This window comes from Lactuca saligna, chromosome 9, assembly GCF_052625555.1.
Source record: "Lactuca saligna cultivar CGN05327 chromosome 9, ASM5262555v1, whole genome shotgun sequence".
Taxonomy (NCBI): Eukaryota; Viridiplantae; Streptophyta; class Magnoliopsida; order Asterales; family Asteraceae; genus Lactuca; species Lactuca saligna.
The window spans coordinates 8,814,855-8,834,198 of NC_136425.1; the positions used below are offsets into that span (position 1 = coordinate 8,814,855).

General features: G+C 32.7%; 3 protein-coding genes and 1 non-coding gene across 5 annotated transcripts; 1 reads left to right on the forward strand and 3 right to left on the reverse strand.

Moving 5' to 3' along the window:
• Positions 1 to 2,721: 2,721 nt before the first annotated feature.
• TRNAL-CAG (transfer RNA leucine (anticodon CAG)) lies at positions 2,722 to 2,802 on the reverse strand. Its single transcript has one exon. It is a non-coding gene; the product is annotated as a tRNA-Leu (tRNA).
• Positions 2,803 to 5,474: 2,672 nt separating this feature from the next.
• On the forward strand, positions 5,475 to 7,938 carry TPR2 (Tetratricopeptide repeat (TPR)-like superfamily protein). Of its 2 annotated transcripts, none has more exons than XM_078976530.1 (8): positions 5,475 to 5,649; positions 6,248 to 6,460; positions 6,554 to 6,745; positions 6,815 to 7,014; positions 7,091 to 7,172; positions 7,246 to 7,375; positions 7,458 to 7,553; positions 7,643 to 7,938. In XM_078976530.1, exons 1-8 carry the CDS (start codon positions 5,545 to 5,547, stop codon positions 7,717 to 7,719), a joined length of 1,095 nt encoding a protein of 364 aa, XP_078832656.1. In that variant the 5' UTR covers positions 5,475 to 5,544; the 3' UTR covers positions 7,720 to 7,938. The 2 variants fall into 2 exon arrangements, with proteins under 2 accessions (XP_078832656.1, XP_078832657.1); XM_078976531.1 differs by having other exon boundaries at positions 6,248 to 6,454.
• Positions 7,939 to 8,923: 985 nt separating this feature from the next.
• Positions 8,924 to 14,128, reverse strand: LOC145014955 (uncharacterized). The gene is made up of 15 exons (XM_078973403.1): positions 13,777 to 14,128; positions 12,846 to 13,010; positions 12,654 to 12,770; positions 12,479 to 12,563; positions 12,244 to 12,352; positions 11,981 to 12,048; positions 11,748 to 11,873; positions 10,741 to 11,510; positions 10,438 to 10,650; positions 10,285 to 10,345; positions 10,094 to 10,207; positions 9,899 to 10,012; positions 9,546 to 9,671; positions 9,400 to 9,453; positions 8,924 to 9,312 (listed from the first exon to the last, which is right to left on the reverse strand). The coding sequence occupies exons 1-13, from the start codon at positions 13,842 to 13,844 to the stop codon at positions 9,567 to 9,569; spliced, it is 2,115 nt and encodes a 704-aa protein (XP_078829529.1). The 5' UTR covers positions 13,845 to 14,128; the 3' UTR covers positions 8,924 to 9,312; positions 9,400 to 9,453; positions 9,546 to 9,566.
• Positions 14,129 to 15,709: 1,581 nt separating this feature from the next.
• On the reverse strand, positions 15,710 to 18,849 carry LOC145015307 (transducin family protein / WD-40 repeat family protein). Its single transcript, XM_078973764.1, has 5 exons — positions 18,613 to 18,849; positions 17,438 to 18,183; positions 17,260 to 17,361; positions 16,092 to 16,727; positions 15,710 to 16,013 (listed from the first exon to the last, which is right to left on the reverse strand). The coding sequence occupies exons 2-5, from the start codon at positions 18,089 to 18,091 to the stop codon at positions 15,828 to 15,830; spliced, it is 1,578 nt and encodes a 525-aa protein (XP_078829890.1). The 5' UTR covers positions 18,092 to 18,183; positions 18,613 to 18,849; the 3' UTR covers positions 15,710 to 15,827.
• Positions 18,850 to 19,344: the final 495 nt, after the last annotated feature.

Consider the following 19,344-nt stretch of genomic DNA (forward strand, 5'->3'; position numbering starts at 1 on the left):
TAATATAGGTTAATTGACTAAAATGTCCTTATGCTGAAATTTGTGTGATTATATGGTACATGTTATCCTATTCTACTATCATAGACCCTCATATCATGACATTTGATTATATTTCATCTGATGGTTCAGATCTATGCATTCTGGCACACAGTAGTTAGTAAAAACAAAAAAATCTAACCCTATATATATATATATATATATATATATATACATATATACATATATATATATATATATATATATATATATATATATATATATATATATACATATATATATATATATACATATACATACATACATACATACATACATACATATATATATATATATATATATATATATATATATATATATATATATATATATATAGGAGTAGGATCAAATGAGAACACCAAAAAGGTTGAGAACGCGAGAACAAAGTTTATGCATTGTGATTCCATATATTCATTTATGAAGAAATTATATATTTTTACGCCTTTAATTTCAACTGAAAAGAAAAAGCATATTAATGTTGATTGTCCGTAAAAATTTATCATTTCTCCACAAATGAATATATGTAATCACAAATAAATATATTTGTTCTCGCATTCTCAACCTTTTAAGTGTTTTCATTTAATCATTTTCATATATATATATATATATATATATATATATATATATATATATATATATATATATATATATACATATATACATATATATATATATATATATATATATATATATATATATATATATATATATATATATATATATATATATATATATATAGGAGTAGGATCAAATGAGAACACCAAAAAGGTTGAGAACGCGAGAACAAAGTATATGCATTGTGATTCCATATATTCATTTATGAAGAAATTATATATTTTTACGCCTTTAATTTCAACTGAAAAGAAAAAGCATATTAATATTGATTGTCCGTAAAAATTTATCATTTCTCCACAAATGAATATATGTAATCACAAATAAATATATTTGTTCTCGCATTCTCAACCTTTTAAGTGTTTTCATTTAATCATTTTCATATATATATATATATATATATATATATATATATATATATATATATATATATATATATATATATATATATATATATATATATATATATATATATATATATATATATATATATATATATATATATATATATATATATATATATATATGGGCACCTTGTAGTTGAAACCTTGAAGAAGTATGGGCACCTTGTAGAGGATGGGCCTCGCTTCACGCAATGGTGGTCTAATATCACGCTTTTGCATTAATGGTAGTAATGTGTTTAAATGGTGGAATGTTTAAGTTTCGTAAATTAAAGTGATATAAAGCTAGTCAAAATCTTTAATTGCTTTTTCAAAAATAATAAAAAAACAAATTAGCCAAAAATAGTTCATTAAAGAGTAATTTCGACACTGTTGACTACGGTCAACGGACATTGACTACAGTCAATGCTAGAAATCTAATATTTCATGGTAATTGACTACTGTTTTATAACCGATTTACTTTTTCGTGGCTCATTAGCTCAAAGTATATTATGTTAAAATTTTCAAATTAGTGCATTTTTTACTATTGTTTTGTTGGTTTGCCTAGTTTTTTCTCGCCATGAAGCACCCGAATAACGAGGTTTGTCTACTTTTTATCAAAATTTTACTGTATTCTTGATTATGAATAGTTTTTATATATAAGACTAAGTTTTTTTTAAAACAACCGGAAAAAAAAAAACTCATAGGTTTCATACGAAACCTACAGTGTACAAGTGTGAAATCAAAGATTGTGCAGTGTCGATGTGTACACCTACGGTTTCGTGTGAACCGTACGAACTTTTTTTTTGTTTTGTTTTTAAATTTGATGCAACGTGTAAGGAATTGTATATATGTTATTATTTTATGATTTTTTTTCAAAACACTTAAAAAAATTGCCAAACCGTAGGTTTCCAAACACCCTGCGGTTTTTTTTTTCGGGCTTTTTATTAAAAAAAAGTTTATAAACAATAAACACTTGTATATATTGTTGATTCCGTGATTTTTTTTTGGAAAAAAAATGAAACCGTAAGTTTCCTAAAACCTACAGTTTTATATTTTGAAACATAAAAAAAATATAAACCAAAAATTTCGTTTTAAAACCATTTAATAAACCATAGTTATCAAAACATTTCATCCAATATGAATCAAAGTATTTCAAAACACTATCAAAGTATCATATCAAACATCAGAATAAATCATCACAGGTTAAAAGCTGTGGTGTTTGCAATGCAGTCATCCCGAGCTTTTTCCATGGCTGTTGGATGTATCTGAAACCAAAGTTCATCCCCATTTTGGAAAAATGAATAGTATAACACCATATTTGGTGTAATACTATTCATATCCCCCAAAATAGGGGAATAAATAGGAGAGGATTGGAGAAGAATAGAGGGGTGGAGGGAGGGGGAATGAATAATGAGAGTGGGTTGGAGATGCTCTAAGCGCTAAAAATGTCACCGTTGCATATTTGAGGTTGAAAATGTGATTGTATGCTAAACTAAAGGACAAGGGCCAAACTTGTCATTGGTGATATAGTTCATGACAAAAGGTTATGAATTGAAATAATAATAAAAAAATAAAAAAACTTGTCAAGAATGGGTTCGTCATTGGTGGTATAGTTCAGGACAAAAGGTTATGAATTGAAAAAAAAAAAAAAAAAAAAAAAAAAAAAAAAAAAAAAAAAAAAAAAAAAAATTGTCAAGAATGGGATTCGAACCCATGCCCTTTCGGACCAGTACCTGAAACTGGCGCCTTAGACCAACTCGGCCATCTTGACTTGTTGATACTTTATCAAATGGTTAATATAATATAAAAGTAAAAAAGCAAACAGAATTTTTTTTTGCAGATAATTGAAAATTTTATATTTAGTTTTTACAGATAGATTGTATTGAAGAAGCTTCGACAGGCCAATAAATATTTATGACTTTTTGCTATATTTTGTGAATTTTATATGGCATCCACTCATGGTGTGGGTTGTTATTATCTAGAACCATAGCTTGAATAGAATGGTTTATATGCACATAAATACATAAATTCTATTGTATTAGATAGGTACAAAGATTTGAAAATCGTACCGGATATCTTAGTGGTTCGATGATTCAATTGGTTTGACCGGTTGGACCGGCACATAAATATATATATATATATATATATATATATATATATATATATATATATATATATATATATATATGTTAGTTATATGTATATATTATATTAAATATATATATAATATGTGTTTTTTAAATATATGAAGTGCATACATAGTTGTGTAAAAAACAAATATAATATGAATGTGTGTTGTGTAAAAATAAATAGTATAAACATATTTAATGTGTAAATTGTAAAAATAAACGTTTCCCAAATTGTAAAAGAAAATGGAAGTATTGAGCATATGGGTGAAACTAAAACAAAATGTAAACTCCATCTATAAAAGGGAGTATTATGTGTGCCATAGTGAATTGCTTATAGTCTCGTTTCAATTTGCTGGCTCCTTTGAGTCGGCTTGCTCTTTTGAGCAGATACGAGAGCCAATGCTCTGCAATGAACCGATTTTATTTCCAGTTGAATCAAACTGGTTTTTTCCGGTTCTTAGCAAAACCGACGGTTTTTAACGTTTTGAATAGCAGCCGGTTTTTGGGTGATAAAAAACCGATGACCCGACCGATTCCCGGTTGAACCGGTCTGGTTTTCAAAACACTGGATAGGGATGAATATTTGAATCGGATCGATTATGGACGTTGTATCGAACATATTGAGGCTTATCAGGTTCAGGTTCATATCCACATTCGGTTCCTAATTTTTGGACATAAAAATGAACATGTTGATCGGATCAAAATGAACATTTTGTCTATTGTTTTATCATAATTTTTAAAAAATTCAACCGTATTTTTATTATTATATATCATCTTCTAGTTATTTTTTTGATTATGTATCGTCTTAATGTTATTTATTGGAATTATGAATAACAAATCTTTATATATATATATATATATATATATATATATATATATATATATATATATATATATATATATATATATATATATATATATATATATATATATATATATATATATATAGAAGTAGGTTCATGCGAAAATATAAATATCTTGCGAAAACGCGAAAACAGATTTTATCTTGTGAAAATCAAGCACATGTACTATAAAAAAATAAATTTATTAGCAATAAATTAAATATAGTAAGTTTACATTGGACGGTGTTATGGTAATATAGATTTAAAGACGGTTTTGATAATTATATTTTTTTACGTCCTTAATCATTTTTAAATTCATGTTTTCTTAATAAAAATATTAAAAATCATACTTTGCTAATATGAAACAATTTATCATCTATCATCGATTATCATCATATATTTCAAAGTTTGGATGAATTATTTTCCAAAATATAATGTTGAGGTGACACAATATCATTGGTTTTTCTTGTTTTCGCGTTTTCGCAAATTATTTGCATTTTCGCATGAACTCTCCCCTATATATATATATATATATATATATATATATATATATATATATATATATATATATATATATTACAGAAATATCTAAGTTTCCACTCAACTTCAAGAACTAAAGCTAATGCATTATGTTTACAAGATGTTAAAACTTTTGACCCTTAACAACATCCGACTCTTCACAAATAATAATAGGATGATCGTATTTGTTGTCCGAATCGCTAATACCTTCTCAAAAAATTTATACTGAGCCTCAATAAGACTCATGTGATGATAATCAAAATTTCACTTTCAAAAACACCCCAAAAAACCGATTTTTAAACAAAATTTCATTTTAAAAAAATGAAAAAATCAAACCAGGCGAAACCGATTTTTATATAACTATAAAAATAATAATAAAAGGGAAATCTCTGGAAAAATCCCAATATTTTACCCTAATTTACAAAAAAGTCCTAAGCTAAAATTGGTTTATGAAAAAAATCCCAAAATTCGGTAAAAATAGCGATTTTGTCATATTTTCCCGGTTTACCGGTTTCATTACTTACCCAGAAACATTAAAGTCTCATTATTTTACCATAACTTTCATTAAAGTTCTATTATTTTACCATAATTTGGGACTTGTTCGTAAATTATGGTAAAATAATGGGACTTTATTAAAACCAGTTAAGTAATGAAACCGGTAAATAGGGAAAATATGGTCAAATCGTTATTTTTACCGATAATTATAACTTTTTCATAAGCAAATTTTAGTTTGAGATTTTTTTTGTAAATTAGAAATATTAAAACTTTTCTAAAGATTTCTCATAATAATAATAATAATAATAATAATAATAATAATAATAATAATAATAATAATAATAATAATAACCGAACCGTTTAAAACCGTTGTTGGTTGGTGCCCCTCTACAATCCGGTTGGTGAAAAAGCCCAATAATATGATTTAGAATTATACGGCCCGTTAAAGAGCGCCAATTTGTTTCCCTTGGCTTCAATTGTTTTGCTGCCCGTCGCCGGTGAGGTGTTGCAACTGCTAGGAAGAAAGCCATGGCGTTATTGATGGAGAAGGGTGCTGAACCTCAAACGGAGAGTGAATTAGCAGACCTTGATGCTATCTCTGCTCTCAAGGAGTCCGCTGCACTTGAACTGAAAGTAATCTCTCTCTACTTACTACTTATATATAAACACAACATATTTACCTCGATAATTCAGAATCTGGTTTCTTATACCCCTAGTTTATTGACTCGATAAATGAATAACCTTATGTATTCATTGATCTTAAAGTTGTATTGCTGCACTGTATTTCTATATGTTAATATCGATATTAGTGTGTCATGCTTAACCACAATAATCTGGAAAAAAAAAAAGTAGAAATCGGAGGCCGCTACTCTTGAACTCAGTAAATCTCTGTCTCCATTTCTCTAGTTATTTGAATACAACAAGTTTAGCTCCAGCATCTGCTTTCTTATTATCCTGGTTAACGAATTTGATTGTTTGGGTTAATTGTATGTTTGGATTGATCTTAAAGCTGTAACGAGAAGAAAATAACCCTCGGTACTTTATCAGATCAAAAAAATATGGTTTAGGTTTTCAGTTTTTCATCCCAGAAGTTTAATCTAGTAAGGTAGTTATAATGTTTTAGATGCTAACTCTAATTACTCTTGATCAAATATGAAGTGAAAACACAGCAACTGATTTGATAACTAAGAGGAAAACAAATTGGTTGTAATTTTTTTGATTGGGAATGCAGGAAGAAGGTAACAAGTATGTGAAGATGGGAAAGAAGCATTATTCAGAGGCTATCAACTGCTATACAAGGGCCATAAATCAGAAAGCCTTAAGTGACATGGAGACCTCAATGATATTTTCTAATAGGGCACATGTAAACCTACAAGTTGGAAATTATGGGCGTGCTCTTTCAGATTCAGAGGAAGCCATCAAGCTTTCCCCAACAAATGTCAAAGTCTCCTTTCTGTTTCTACTTGTATTTGTATACACAGTTCAGTTTGACATTAATAGGATGATGATCTTATTCTTCTTCTGTATTTGTTGTTAGGCTTTTTACAGAGCAGCAAAAGCATCATTATCTTTGAATAAGTTGGTTGAAGCACGAAGGTTTTGTGTAAAAGGAGTCGATGAGAATCCAGATAATGTAGAACTTAAGAAGCTATGTGAGGTGATTGATTCACAAATATCACAACGCCAACAACACGAGGCCCAAGTTTCCAAAGCTTTGACAGCAGCTAAGGTGTTGATTGATGTTCATATAATTAAAAAGTTAATCTTTCTGTAACATGAGTTTATTATGTATGTGTAGGATCTAGTGTCAGCAATTGAAGAGAGAGGATTGAAGATTGGAAAGGCAATGTTCCAAGAATTAACAGGACTGAAAAAGCCGATATTAGATAAAGATCGTATACTTCACTGGCCTGTTATTCTCCTTTATGCAGAGGTTATGTCTAGCGACTTCATTGAGGACTTCTGTGAGACTGATATGTTTTCACCTCACCTTGACCTCATATCCTTTTTCTTACAACAAAACAAAACAATTTATTTAATAATTCTGTTAAGTGGAATCCTTAGCGCTTGAAAACATGTTCTCAGATAGTGGTGCACCATTGCCATGGGATAAAGAGAGTGCTTACACTCGTGATGCCATTGAGTTGTACTATGAGGTTAGATCTTGTGTCTTGGTCTTGTCCTGCGTACTATGATTTTGTTGTTTAACATCTTTGGTTTGGTGGGCAGGCGGGGTCAGGGGTAGGTTTGTCCAAGAAGGAAATTATTAGCAATTTCTTACAGGGTACAGCTGCTTCCCATCTTGAGACATTTGGTGATGATGATGAAACAGATGCAGTTAAACCTTCACCTTCAGTTGGTATGTTTATTTATTTATTTTGACTGAAAAATATAGTCACAACTGTTTTCTGTTTGGATTTGTAATTATTATTCAACTTTAGGGGGAGAAGGTGGTTCAAAATGGGTGAAAGTGAACGAAAGAAGAACCCTTCATTCGGTTCTCAAAGAAGACAAATTTGTTATCCCTGGGATTCCTGGTTTGTAACCCAACTTCTTTTTTGTGTTCTTCCATATTTTATTTTTAATCTTTAATTTAGTTTCCTTTTTCTGGTAATGGTGGCTGCAGTGTTTTTTGCTGTTTCAAAAAGATCCAAGAGCTTCTACAAGAAATTCAAATCTGGGAATTGGTCCCTTCCATCCTGAACCAAGTCAAGTCACATTTAATCAAAAATCAAAATCTCTCATTATAAAATACTTTTGTATTCGTGTTTAATGCCAATGTTCTTAAAGTTTGGGTGGTTCAACAAGTTTTATTTATTGTTGAATGAGTGATTATCTGGAGTCATATCTAATCTCATATCATTAACAACAAAATTAAATACAGTTGCTAATTTATTATTTCTGTTATACTCATTTGATAAACTCACAGTTTCTTCTTTCTTTCTTCTTTCTTTTTGGAAACAGCCAATAGTATATTAAAACTCCGACGTACTTGCTTGATGAGGGACACAAACAGTTTCTTCTTTCATATTGTTATAAGTTGAGAATATTATATACTCAAACAACAACTTATTTGATTTTAAAACAAAAATGCAACCAAACGATCCCCTTATTAACTTCAAGTATCAGTTTTAATGATTTATTATTAAGTAATATTTCTAAAATAAATGTCAAAACAAAACCTCTTCCTTGATGAGCACTTACAATAAGACATGTTTTCTTGCAATTAAAACACTATTTTAGTATCTATTGCCCTTCTAAAATAACCTAGAAGATTTAACTGGGAGATTGCTTTATTTGATGTGTTTGTTAGTTAAATGTATTTTCCTATCGTGGATAAGCACTTTTGAGTGTTTGGATGCTAGTAAACAAAAAAATATTTATTAGCTTAAATAAATCATTTTACTTATTTGAAAATATTTTTTATGTATGTAAGCCGATTTACCATTTTACTGATATTTTAATCCTAAAAACCCATGAGTTGCAACCTAATGTTTTTTTGTTAATTGCATTTTGTTAACGTATAAACTAATCAGTCAGTTTTGGCACCTGATGAGCTAATAAACAAAAAAAAAAAATTGAGTTTGTACCAAAATAAACAAATCCCAAGAGAAATGGTGAAGGTCAAACATCTAAAAAGTGTAGATTTTATTAGGTGGTTGGCTATATAAATATTTTGTAGGGCTAGGCTTTTGGGTAGTTGTCACTTATTTAGTACCCTCTCTATCTACAGTAAATGCTTATGACAAACTGACCAAATGTTGAAATACCTAAAATAGGTGGGAAACTAACAAAAATTCCTTGACAAACAAGGAAAGCATAAAAATCCAGTCAAGTCAGTTGTAGCAGATGATGTGTATTATTATAGTATACAAGTATGAAAGAAAGAAGAGAAGAGAAGAGAAGAGAAGAGAACAAACAGCATACATACAATAATACAATACATGAGGAAGAAAGAAATCTCTAGAATCAGTACAACTTACTTAATTACTTAGAGCTACCATAATTTACAACAAAACCAAACCAAACCAAACCTACCGAGTCAAGTGTAGCCACTGCTCAGATCAGATGTCTCTTGTTAACAAACATAATAGAGACTATATATATAGTACACACATGGTCAGGGTCAAGGTCAAGGTCAAGGTCAAGGTCAAACATACAACAAAACAGTCAAAAGTAAGTGTGAGAGAGAAAAAAGACAAGGTGCAGGGGACCACAGGAACCGATTCCAGCTATAGCTAAGCTTCATCTGCATCTTCAACAGTTAGGACTAGGAGAGCTGGTGTAACTAAGTTCCTGTAACACCAACATCAAATAATCACCACATTTTTCTCTCTCTTTTTTTTTTTTTTAAATGATGATAACATTGGTACATTTACATACCTTACGTAGGCTGGATGTGATATCAAATACTAAGCATTTAAAGCCACATCCACCCTGAAACATAAACATAAACAAATCTTATCTTGTTCAATAATAATGAGAAAATAAGTAAGGTAAGATGGTGGAGTTAGTATTCAAGTAACAACCTGCATGCATGTCGTGTAGTATTATTGTTGTATGTCAACCATGTGTGCTTCTACCGACTGATCAGGTCTGCTGCTAATTTTCATCCCATCGCCTCCATTAAATTGAAGGATTCTAAGCTTCCCTTCCTGCCAACACACACATGACACACCCCCTTATGCATGTCAACCAAATGTTCAAACTTCAAAGAAAAAAAAAATCACAAACTACTTTCATCATTCTATGCAGTGAACTAATAATTTTTTTACGATTATTATAACAATGGCTAAATCAAAAAAATGGTGGGAAAAATGTCTATTTTAAATGGTCAAATAGAATATAATGGTCTAATCACTAGAGAGAGAGAGAGAGAGACCTTTGTGCCATAGACAATACCACCCCCAGAGAAAGGGTGAAAGCAAGCGACATTCACCTCGTCTTCTGCACTGGGAAGCACACTCACCACTTCCATATCCGAAACTCTATATACCTACAACATTCAAAACCTCAATCATTTCTATTTTTTTTTCAACACAGTTATTTACAAAAATACTGAAACCCTATTATTTACCTCCAAAACTGTGTAAATGGATAAAGATGCGTCTCCATTGATATCAATGCTTTTCAGAAGAGAGCTATGACGCCTCCCATAAGCAAGCAAGATGTGCTCAGAAGTTGGTGAAAACTGCACCATCAAATCATCAATCAACATTGTAATTGTAAATACTAAATATACTAAATATATACTACATGTTATGTCACCTGGATTGATGTCAAACAGTGGGCAGCTCTGATTGGCCTTGAGATAAGTACCAAACCAAACCTACACAAAGTACAATCAATAATTGTCATACTTTTTTTGATGATAACAATACAAAATTGGAAATGGAAATGGAAAGAATAGTCCTCTCTTACGTTGCCTCCTCAAGTGAATATATTCTGAGTTCATAGATGACTTGGCGTGCAGAGATAGGATGGCGTGTAGGAGATGTTCCGGGCCCCCTACCCTCTTGATGATGAAGTTGTGATTGTACCCCAGAAATTGAATCGCCTTCAAACTGAGGAAGCACACACGCAACACAAGCAGCTAGATATCTCCCACATGCTGAAAAATGAGCACCCATTTCACTGCAACAGCATACAGTAATACGAACATCAACCCCCGCCAGGCTCCTTATTTATTTTTATTTTCTTTATTTAAAAAAAAAAAAATGTTACCTGCAAAGGACAGCATGCGGTATTGCTAAGCGACATCGTTCAGGCTTGAGAGAGGCACATGGATTGTTTGAATCATGAGACCAAATTCTTAGCTTTACAGTGCAAGGCAACTCAGCAGCAGCTGTGGCAGTAAGTGATGCAGACAGTTGAGACTGTATTCGACCAATCATAGGGACAGCCTGTCCTACTCCTACTCCTTCGTTTGCTATCGACTCATTCACTGCCACTGGACCACCATTTTGATTCATGTTGTATAAAGCCTCTGGATTAGGGTTTGCCCCTGATCTCAGAGGGAAACCCGATGACGTGGCAGTTGCAGCTTGGTTATGACCTATCAACCATCCTTGCATGAAGGGTAACTCCCAACGTACACGCTCTCTCAACATCGGAACACCTTCAACATCCGAAATATCCATGTTTTGGACTTGGTTATTATTTACAGTATTATCATTATCATTATCATTATGCTGGCTGCTGCTGGTGTGGATAGAAGATGAAGAAGAATCCATCACTTGTTGCTGTGTTACTGTTGCATTTGCATTTGCATGGAACAGATGTTGATCAGAAGAGGATTGTGGCCTTCTTGAATCGAGTCTTGTGGTTGAAGGAGAGGAGAAGAGAGGCAAGGGCATTAATGGTAATTCTGCTGCTAAACTTAAACGGTCTATGCGATGCATATTGCCCATATATACAGCAGGAGGGGGATAATGCAGATAACCTAGAGATGTTGCGGGTGCCATTGAAGAATCTGAGGAGTCAAGATCGTTCACCTGCAAACCATTTAAAACAAGGGAAGGGCTATAGCAATGTACTTTCATTTTTTTTATTATTATTAGGACATTCTATCTACTCAATTATAGTAATGTAATTTTCTTTGTATTGGGATGAAATTGTTATAACTGGGTAGCTTTTTGAAAGCACGACCATAGTGTATCAACCCTAATTACAAACCCATGGAAATATATATATATATATATATATATATATATATATATATATATATATACCTCAGCAGTTAACAAAAGTTGAGCAGAATGTGGATGGAAATGCACAGCCCGTAGAGAACGCCTTGTCCTTAATACTATAGCAGGTGAGGAGGTCTCTCCTCTGCTGCTGTACTGCCATAAATACAGCTGAAATTGAAAAACTCCCATCAGTATTACTATTATGCCTCTTAAATTTACAAAATAACAAAATAATTAAAAATAGTTAAACACAAAAACCTTTGTACAGACATTACCTTATGGCCTGCAGCAACTGCAAGCACTTCTCCTTCTGAATGGAATGCAATGGAAGCAATAGGCCGGTCTGCAATAAACAAAGACAAGCAGACATAAGAGATATATGTAACAAGCCTGATTTTGTGTGCTATATTTAATCTTATATGTGACTATGCATCAGTATATCCTAAATGGTAAACCTCTAATATTTTTTATATTTGCTTGATCTATTAGGAGGGAGGTCTATCAATATCTCAAGGGAAACAAAATGTTTAGTAATTACAAAAATCACGGGATCCTATGCATTCTGATGTGTTGGCATTCCATAAGCGAACTTCATGGTCTAAGCTTCCACTCGCGAGTATTTCTGGACGCAACGGGTGGAATCTAACCTGTAAAAAACAAAAAAGAAAGTAAAATGTTAAGTTAATTAGGTCACAATTTCAAAGAACAAGTTAGCAGAAACTGACTGTAAAAACTAAAAAGGAGTTGATGCATTTGTTATCTTAGTATCTTACCACCCAAGGTGTTCTTCGATGTCCACTCATAACTTTTAGACATTTCCCAGTTTGGCAGTCGATTATTTTCACAGTATGATCACCGCTGTCAACCCCAAAATGAGCAACTTCAATTAATATAACAATAAAAGGAGCTAGAAACAAATTACAATTACACAGACAGTTAACAACGTACTGAGTAGATGCAAGAATTTTTCCATCTGAGCTAAATGCTGCTGCGATAGTCGACCTTGGTGAAGGCATTAATGAACAATACTTGGCTGATAAACACTGTAAGGACTCAGCCTCCACCCTATAAACACAGTTAGTAATTAAAAATGATACATTTGCACTTTGACTTTTTTTAGTTGACATCAAAAAGACATACCATGAATGAAGTTCACGCCTCGAGTCCCTTGCACTTTCACTTTTGGGCTTAACAAATGACCGGTGGTGATGCTCAGAAGTTCCACTCCCCTGTCTTCTTGGCAAATACTTTTTTATTCTTGGAGCTATCTCTCTCTTGACCAACATTTGGAGCACATTCCTACTACTGAGAACATATACCTGTTAGATGTCTAATATCCAAAAAATTCCACCACTAACAAATCTTGCACGATGCTATTTTTAAACATCAATACACAATTCATTTGTTTTAAAGTTAGAACACAAGATATGCAAATCTAGAAGTAAGAACCTATATAGAAAAACATCAAGCAAAAGTTATGAGAAATAAAAGAAGCCTCCAACTGGCTGATTTGACAGAGCAAATTCATCTGAGACTATACCCTCAAACAACCCAACCATGGAACAAGAAAAAGATAGCAGGGATCACAGTTTACTTAGATCAATATAGGAACAACTAAGACATGATCATATAGCACCAGTGATCCAAGACATGATCATGCGGCTACTTGGAGTCTTGGATGTGAGCTTAAACTGACTGTAAATCTGTAACCAATCTCAAGTGTGCTGATTATTTAGGGGAAAAAAAAATCAGATTTGAATAATCAGGTGAATTTCTAAAAGTAGCAATATTTACTTTGAAATCGCACATCCAAACACTCCTTGAAAAGATCTAGCTGGATTTCTAAGAATTACATACACCAACTGGCAATAATTCCCTACCTTTCCTAGTTGCAAAAGTTGAAAGCAAACCAGACGACCAGATTACATCAACATATCCTACTGTCAACTATTCGATTAAAATATCAAAATTCAGCATCAATCAATTTAGATTCTTAAAAATTTCACATCAAGAAACGAAAACTGAATTCAATTAACATATAATTATGAGGAGAAATATAATTCGAACTCACTTGTGATGGATTGGTGAAGGTGAGGATGATAGATCATCTAGGTATGAATTTGTCTTCATGATATCCATTCATATAAATCTAACTTGAAGATGTCTTCTTTAAGAAGTAGACACAGGGAGCAGAGAAATCGAATACATAGAAACCCTGGTTTTAACAGTCGATCTCCCTTGGCTACTCTATGATTGGATTTAAGAATCGAAATTTAGATTGAGAAACCCTAGCGAGCGAGCGAGAGAGGTAAATCCGGACGATGTCTGAATGATATGCAACAAACAAACAAAGGGGACAAATCTTTCTTCTTCTTCTCTCTCTCTCTCTCTCTCGCTCACTCAAACATTCAACAAGACTCGACTTATTATTTATTATATATACACAAACTCGCAAACACACTGTATAAATGGAAACGGGTCGGGTTCGTGCCGGTTTGTGGGATTCCATCCTAAAAATCGATCGTCCCTAAAAAGGTAAAAAATAGATAATAAATGTCGCAATATCTTCAAACCCACAAATATACTTACATGATTAAATAAATGATGCCTCAACATCATCAAGTATCAACCATTAACCAACTAAAACCACAATACCGAAGAAGCATGATATTACAAAAAAGTTTAAGAATATAATCCAAACATCCCAATTAATGTAACTAAGCTTCGACCTATATTTCGTTCAAAAGAATATAATAGTTACTAAGCTTCAAATACCATTGTAGGTGTTCATCTTTAATTGTTAAATCTTACATCCTTGCTTTCTAAATGAATCATAGTCCTTCAAAAACGATTGTACCCAACAGTTTTTTTTTTTTTTTTTTTTTTTTTTTTTTGCTTTGTTTGATCTTCTCGAATATATTGGTGCGGCCAAGAGAGAATTAATCGACAAGGGCAATGCCTGATTTCAGGGCCGGTCCTGAAAAATGAAATATTCTTAAAGGCTCAGGACGAACAAGAAAAAAAATACCCTTATCTTTATTATAATTTTGCATTTCTAAATAAAAATATATAATGAAAAAAATTGGACCCTGTGCAGCTGCCCACTTTGCCCCCCTCCCCCCCCTCTAAACCCCCATGCCTGATTTGTGCACAAGTGTCCATTGTGTCACCTTGATCCAAATGTCAGGGATACAGCCAAAGAAACATGAAAACACACACATACATTGTGTCATTAAATATTGTCTCGCTTAAGATCCTTATATTTATGGTACATTAAAAATTATAAAATTATGATTATCATTTAAGATTCCTATTTTATAAAACTTTAACTTGCTATTTTTTTTAATTCATCATTGTTCACAACTGTCAAAGAAAGAGATCATGAAGTGTTAAGAGATACAAGAACTACTAAGAGTAAGAGGTACATGATATTCTTAAATCGCACATATAGTAACACTCTAATATAGATCATGAATTCATATAAAAACCTTTTCATGATAAAATATTGTTAATTGCTTGGTGTACCTTCTCTTATGTGAGTGAGTGAATGTTTGACTGAATGGTAACACTCTAATATAGATCATGAATTCATGTTCAACACTGCGTTCATACTAGTAAAATTACTGTCTTTTTGTGCTTGATTGCATAGTCTACAAGTAAATATGATTCGTTAGATAAAGTTGAAACATTTTTATAGCATCATTGAATGTACTTAAGTAATTAGTTGTTTTTAATACAAAACTGAATAATTCATTTTTATGTAAAATTAAAAGCTTAGTTGAGATTTAAAGGAGTCGAGCAATTTGAAGGTCTACTCTACAACCTCTTAATATGACAACATGAAGAAAGTTTATCAACAAAAATCCATATTCATCAGATTAGTATAACAGTAACTAAAATCATATATGGGTTTTGGTTCTGTGAACACAGAAACCAGAAATTCCAAATCGATGTCTAACTACAAAACGTATAGAAGATACAGCAAGTAAAAAAAAACAAAGAGGTAGCAAAAATGGTTACTTTACATGAAGAGCACAAGAACCAAAATAAGTCAACAACACATTCAGAGAGGAAAAAGATGTTCTGACTTGATAATAATTACAAGTTATGATTACATATATCTCATATGAGCCCCTTCAGATGCATCTTCTGTGAGGGATTTGGTCCCCATATGCGAATGGTTTGATCATCACTAGCTGATGCTAGCATTTGATGTCTCCTAGGATTCCAGCTCACACAGTTTACAGTCATTGAATGACCAGAAAGCACCTCAATTGGATCACAACCACTTCGATTCCAGATATACACCTGCTCTCACAATTATCAGAGAATAAACTTAAGGATATCATGAGCTGATGAAAGTTAGGGATAGTTAGGTAAATTCACCTGTGAATTTTCGCTGCCACTGGCAATAAAGGTGCTATTGACCCCACCAAAGCAAGAACGAATGACATATTTATGTTGCCTATGGCCCTTATATCTCAAAGGCTTTTCCCATAACCCTTCAACATCCCACATATGAATCTCTTGGCTATTAAGATTAACAATCAAATACTTGCTGTCACCAGAAACCGAAAGAGATGTAATCGGGTGTTCTTCAGAGATAACTCTTTCAGCATTTGTAGCCACGTTTAGTATCCGAATATCTTTATCTGAAAAAATAGTAATCAGATATTCACCATTTGGAGTAACAGCAATATCTAACACCTTTGGCATCCGTGTTCCTCTCCATGCTTTGATCTCCTTGCCTTCACAATCCCACATGCAGATGCCTTTTTTAGGGTCTGAACTCCCACACACAAGTCTCTTTGAGTCTGGAAACCAAGCACAGGAGCTAACAAGGAAGCTGTTATCACCAAATGTGTGCTTACATGTACCTGTTTCCACATCCCAAAGCCTAAGGACTTCTAAGTTCCCACATGTCAACACCATTGTGTCATCGGGGCTCCAGATTACAAAAGAAACCGGGTTTTGATGACTGGATAATCTATGTTTCAAAACTAACTTCCCATCTTCTTGTATCTGTACCAAAACTTTCAAGAATATGATTCGGAAAAGGAAAAAAAAAATCATGCTTTTTCTATGGATTGTAACTTTGTAAGAAGTAAACATAACATGTTACATGGACATACAAGCAATAAGTTATGCATATAATAAAAGCACCCACCTCCAAAATGATCATTAAATTTAGATTTCCCTAGATATAAGTCAAGATTCAAGAAAGTCATGAAAGTTTGATCTCCCTCAAGACATATGTATATATATGTCTTACCTGAAATGGCAGTTGGAGACACTCAAGCCACTATGAGACTAAGTGCCCAACTCCCCTGTTGTGCATAGTTAAGAAGGTTAACTTCCCTGAACAATGGAACAGACAAGTGTTATGGATTTTAAAATCAGTCTCCTAATTCTGGTGCATGAAGAAAGAATCTACTTATGCATTCGTATCTTATCCCATTTGATTACGCTGCTTTTATATGTAACGTATAATTCAACAAATATTCTAAGAATAGAATCTCTAGAGTATCGATTTTGTTAAGGACATAATAGTTACCTTCCATATAATTGCTGTACAATCACTTGATGAAGATGCTAAATAATCCCCATTGTTAGAGAACTGAACAAACCAAACTTCATTCTTGTGGTCGGACAAAATCTGCAACAATTTTTCAAAGAGATTACTCCATTAAAAAAGATCAGCATGAACTATTTACAATTTGAAACCAACACACCTGAATGGTTTCTGTAGGGATCTGATCCCTACCACAAGAATGATCCTTATAGATTGATACTGGATCCAGAGAATTGTGGTAGATGCATGAATCAATTTGGGAACCAACCACCCTTTCAACCAGATGTTCCAATCTTCTATCAGGTACAGTGATTGGTGGTGGAAGCAATTTCTCCAATTCATTTACTAGATTCCTTCTCAGTTCTTGAAAAACATCACAATCATCATGAACTTTATCTAAACCAAGCTCCCCAAGTGAAAACAAACTAAAAGCAAGCTTGTGAACTTTCTCTCTTCCCACTTGCAATTTGGAGATTTGTTTACGCAAAAGGGACAAAGCTAAAGAATCATCCCCTCGGCCCAAACACTCCAACAAACACTGTTGGGAAACAAGAAACAAAGCTGTGTCTCTTTGTTCATCCGTCATGTTCTTGATCCCATAAAGGCTATCAATACAACCCTCCCAATCAGCACCAATTATTGAAGATTCAAGCAACTTAAATTCCACCGATTTGTATGAAATACCAGATTCTGATTCCAAACAAGCTGCAGATTTCTCATAACCTAAAGAATAAAGACACTGGATAAGAATCCTTACGAACTCATCCCTTTTAACTAACCCTTTTGAGCCGATCATTGTCGCTAAATTCTCCATGAATCAATAAGTCCTTTTCTATGCTCCAAGATTCTCATACCTTTCACTTGCCATTTACCAGAATATGCAGCAACCCAACTGTCGTCATGGCACTGATAATTAAAGAAAAACAAAAACGAACATCAACTTTATGACGATTACACAAAGATTAGAATTTCTATATCTGGCTAGATGCAATTTGTATGTAGGTTTTATACATGTGGAATCCTACTATCCTAGACTCTCATCAAACCAACAATGCCACAAACACATATACGTTTATTAGCCTCGACATCCAAAGTTTTTTTTCAACGTTGACAATCAACAGGGAGAATTTCAACCCAATAGAGTATTGAAGATTGAGATAGACAGCTTAAGATGATTATTGCTCGTTGACTTTAAATTCCTTATCGAGTAAATTAATTCTACTTGAGTTAAAACAAGTTGGGAACCAATACTGAAAACAAACAACCGAGAAATTGAGAAATACAGCGATTAAGAAACGAAACGAAGAGACACGAAATAGAATTAAATTGAAGTACCTCGTGGTCGACTGGATTATGTTAGACGTGCGAACTTACAGATTCCACTGAATTCGATCAAATCAATGGCGTTAATAGTTGATTGAATGAGATTAGTAAAACCCTAAGTGACAGTGGTGATTAATAGAGAAGAAAATCCGGTGGGGGAAAGTGAGATCGGTGCAGTTTTCAGTCGCCGGGGGTGAGAGACGGAAAGAGGGGCTATCACTTATCAGATGCGTTTTTATTTTTGTTTAATTTTATTTTATTTGGATAATTTTACTTGGTAGTTGGTAGAGATGCAAGGGGACCAACATGTCCCCAAGCCCCATTTAAAAAAAGTGATTATAACTTTGTTTAAGTATGAATTAATGGTTTAAAAAAGATTTAACACTAAATTATACTCAATCATCTTTCATGCCAAAAAACATGTTTAGTTTTTTATTTTCAAAAATTAAATCGGACTGTCCATGTATTATGTTTTTTTCACTTGATAAGTCCCTAAAGACATAAATGACTATTTTACTCTTAGTAATTTCTTTTTTATATTTTTATTATTTGTTTATCATTTTTAGAATTAAAAAATAAATAAATAAATACCCACCCCCTCAACCACACATTCAACCCTATTCTTTCCTTTTCGTTTCCCATTTTCCTTCTGCCTCTTTGGAAACCAAGTCGAACCCTTGAAGTACTCCAACTTACAATTTGAAGCATGGAGGAAACGTCCATGACTAAGAACACATTAACGAC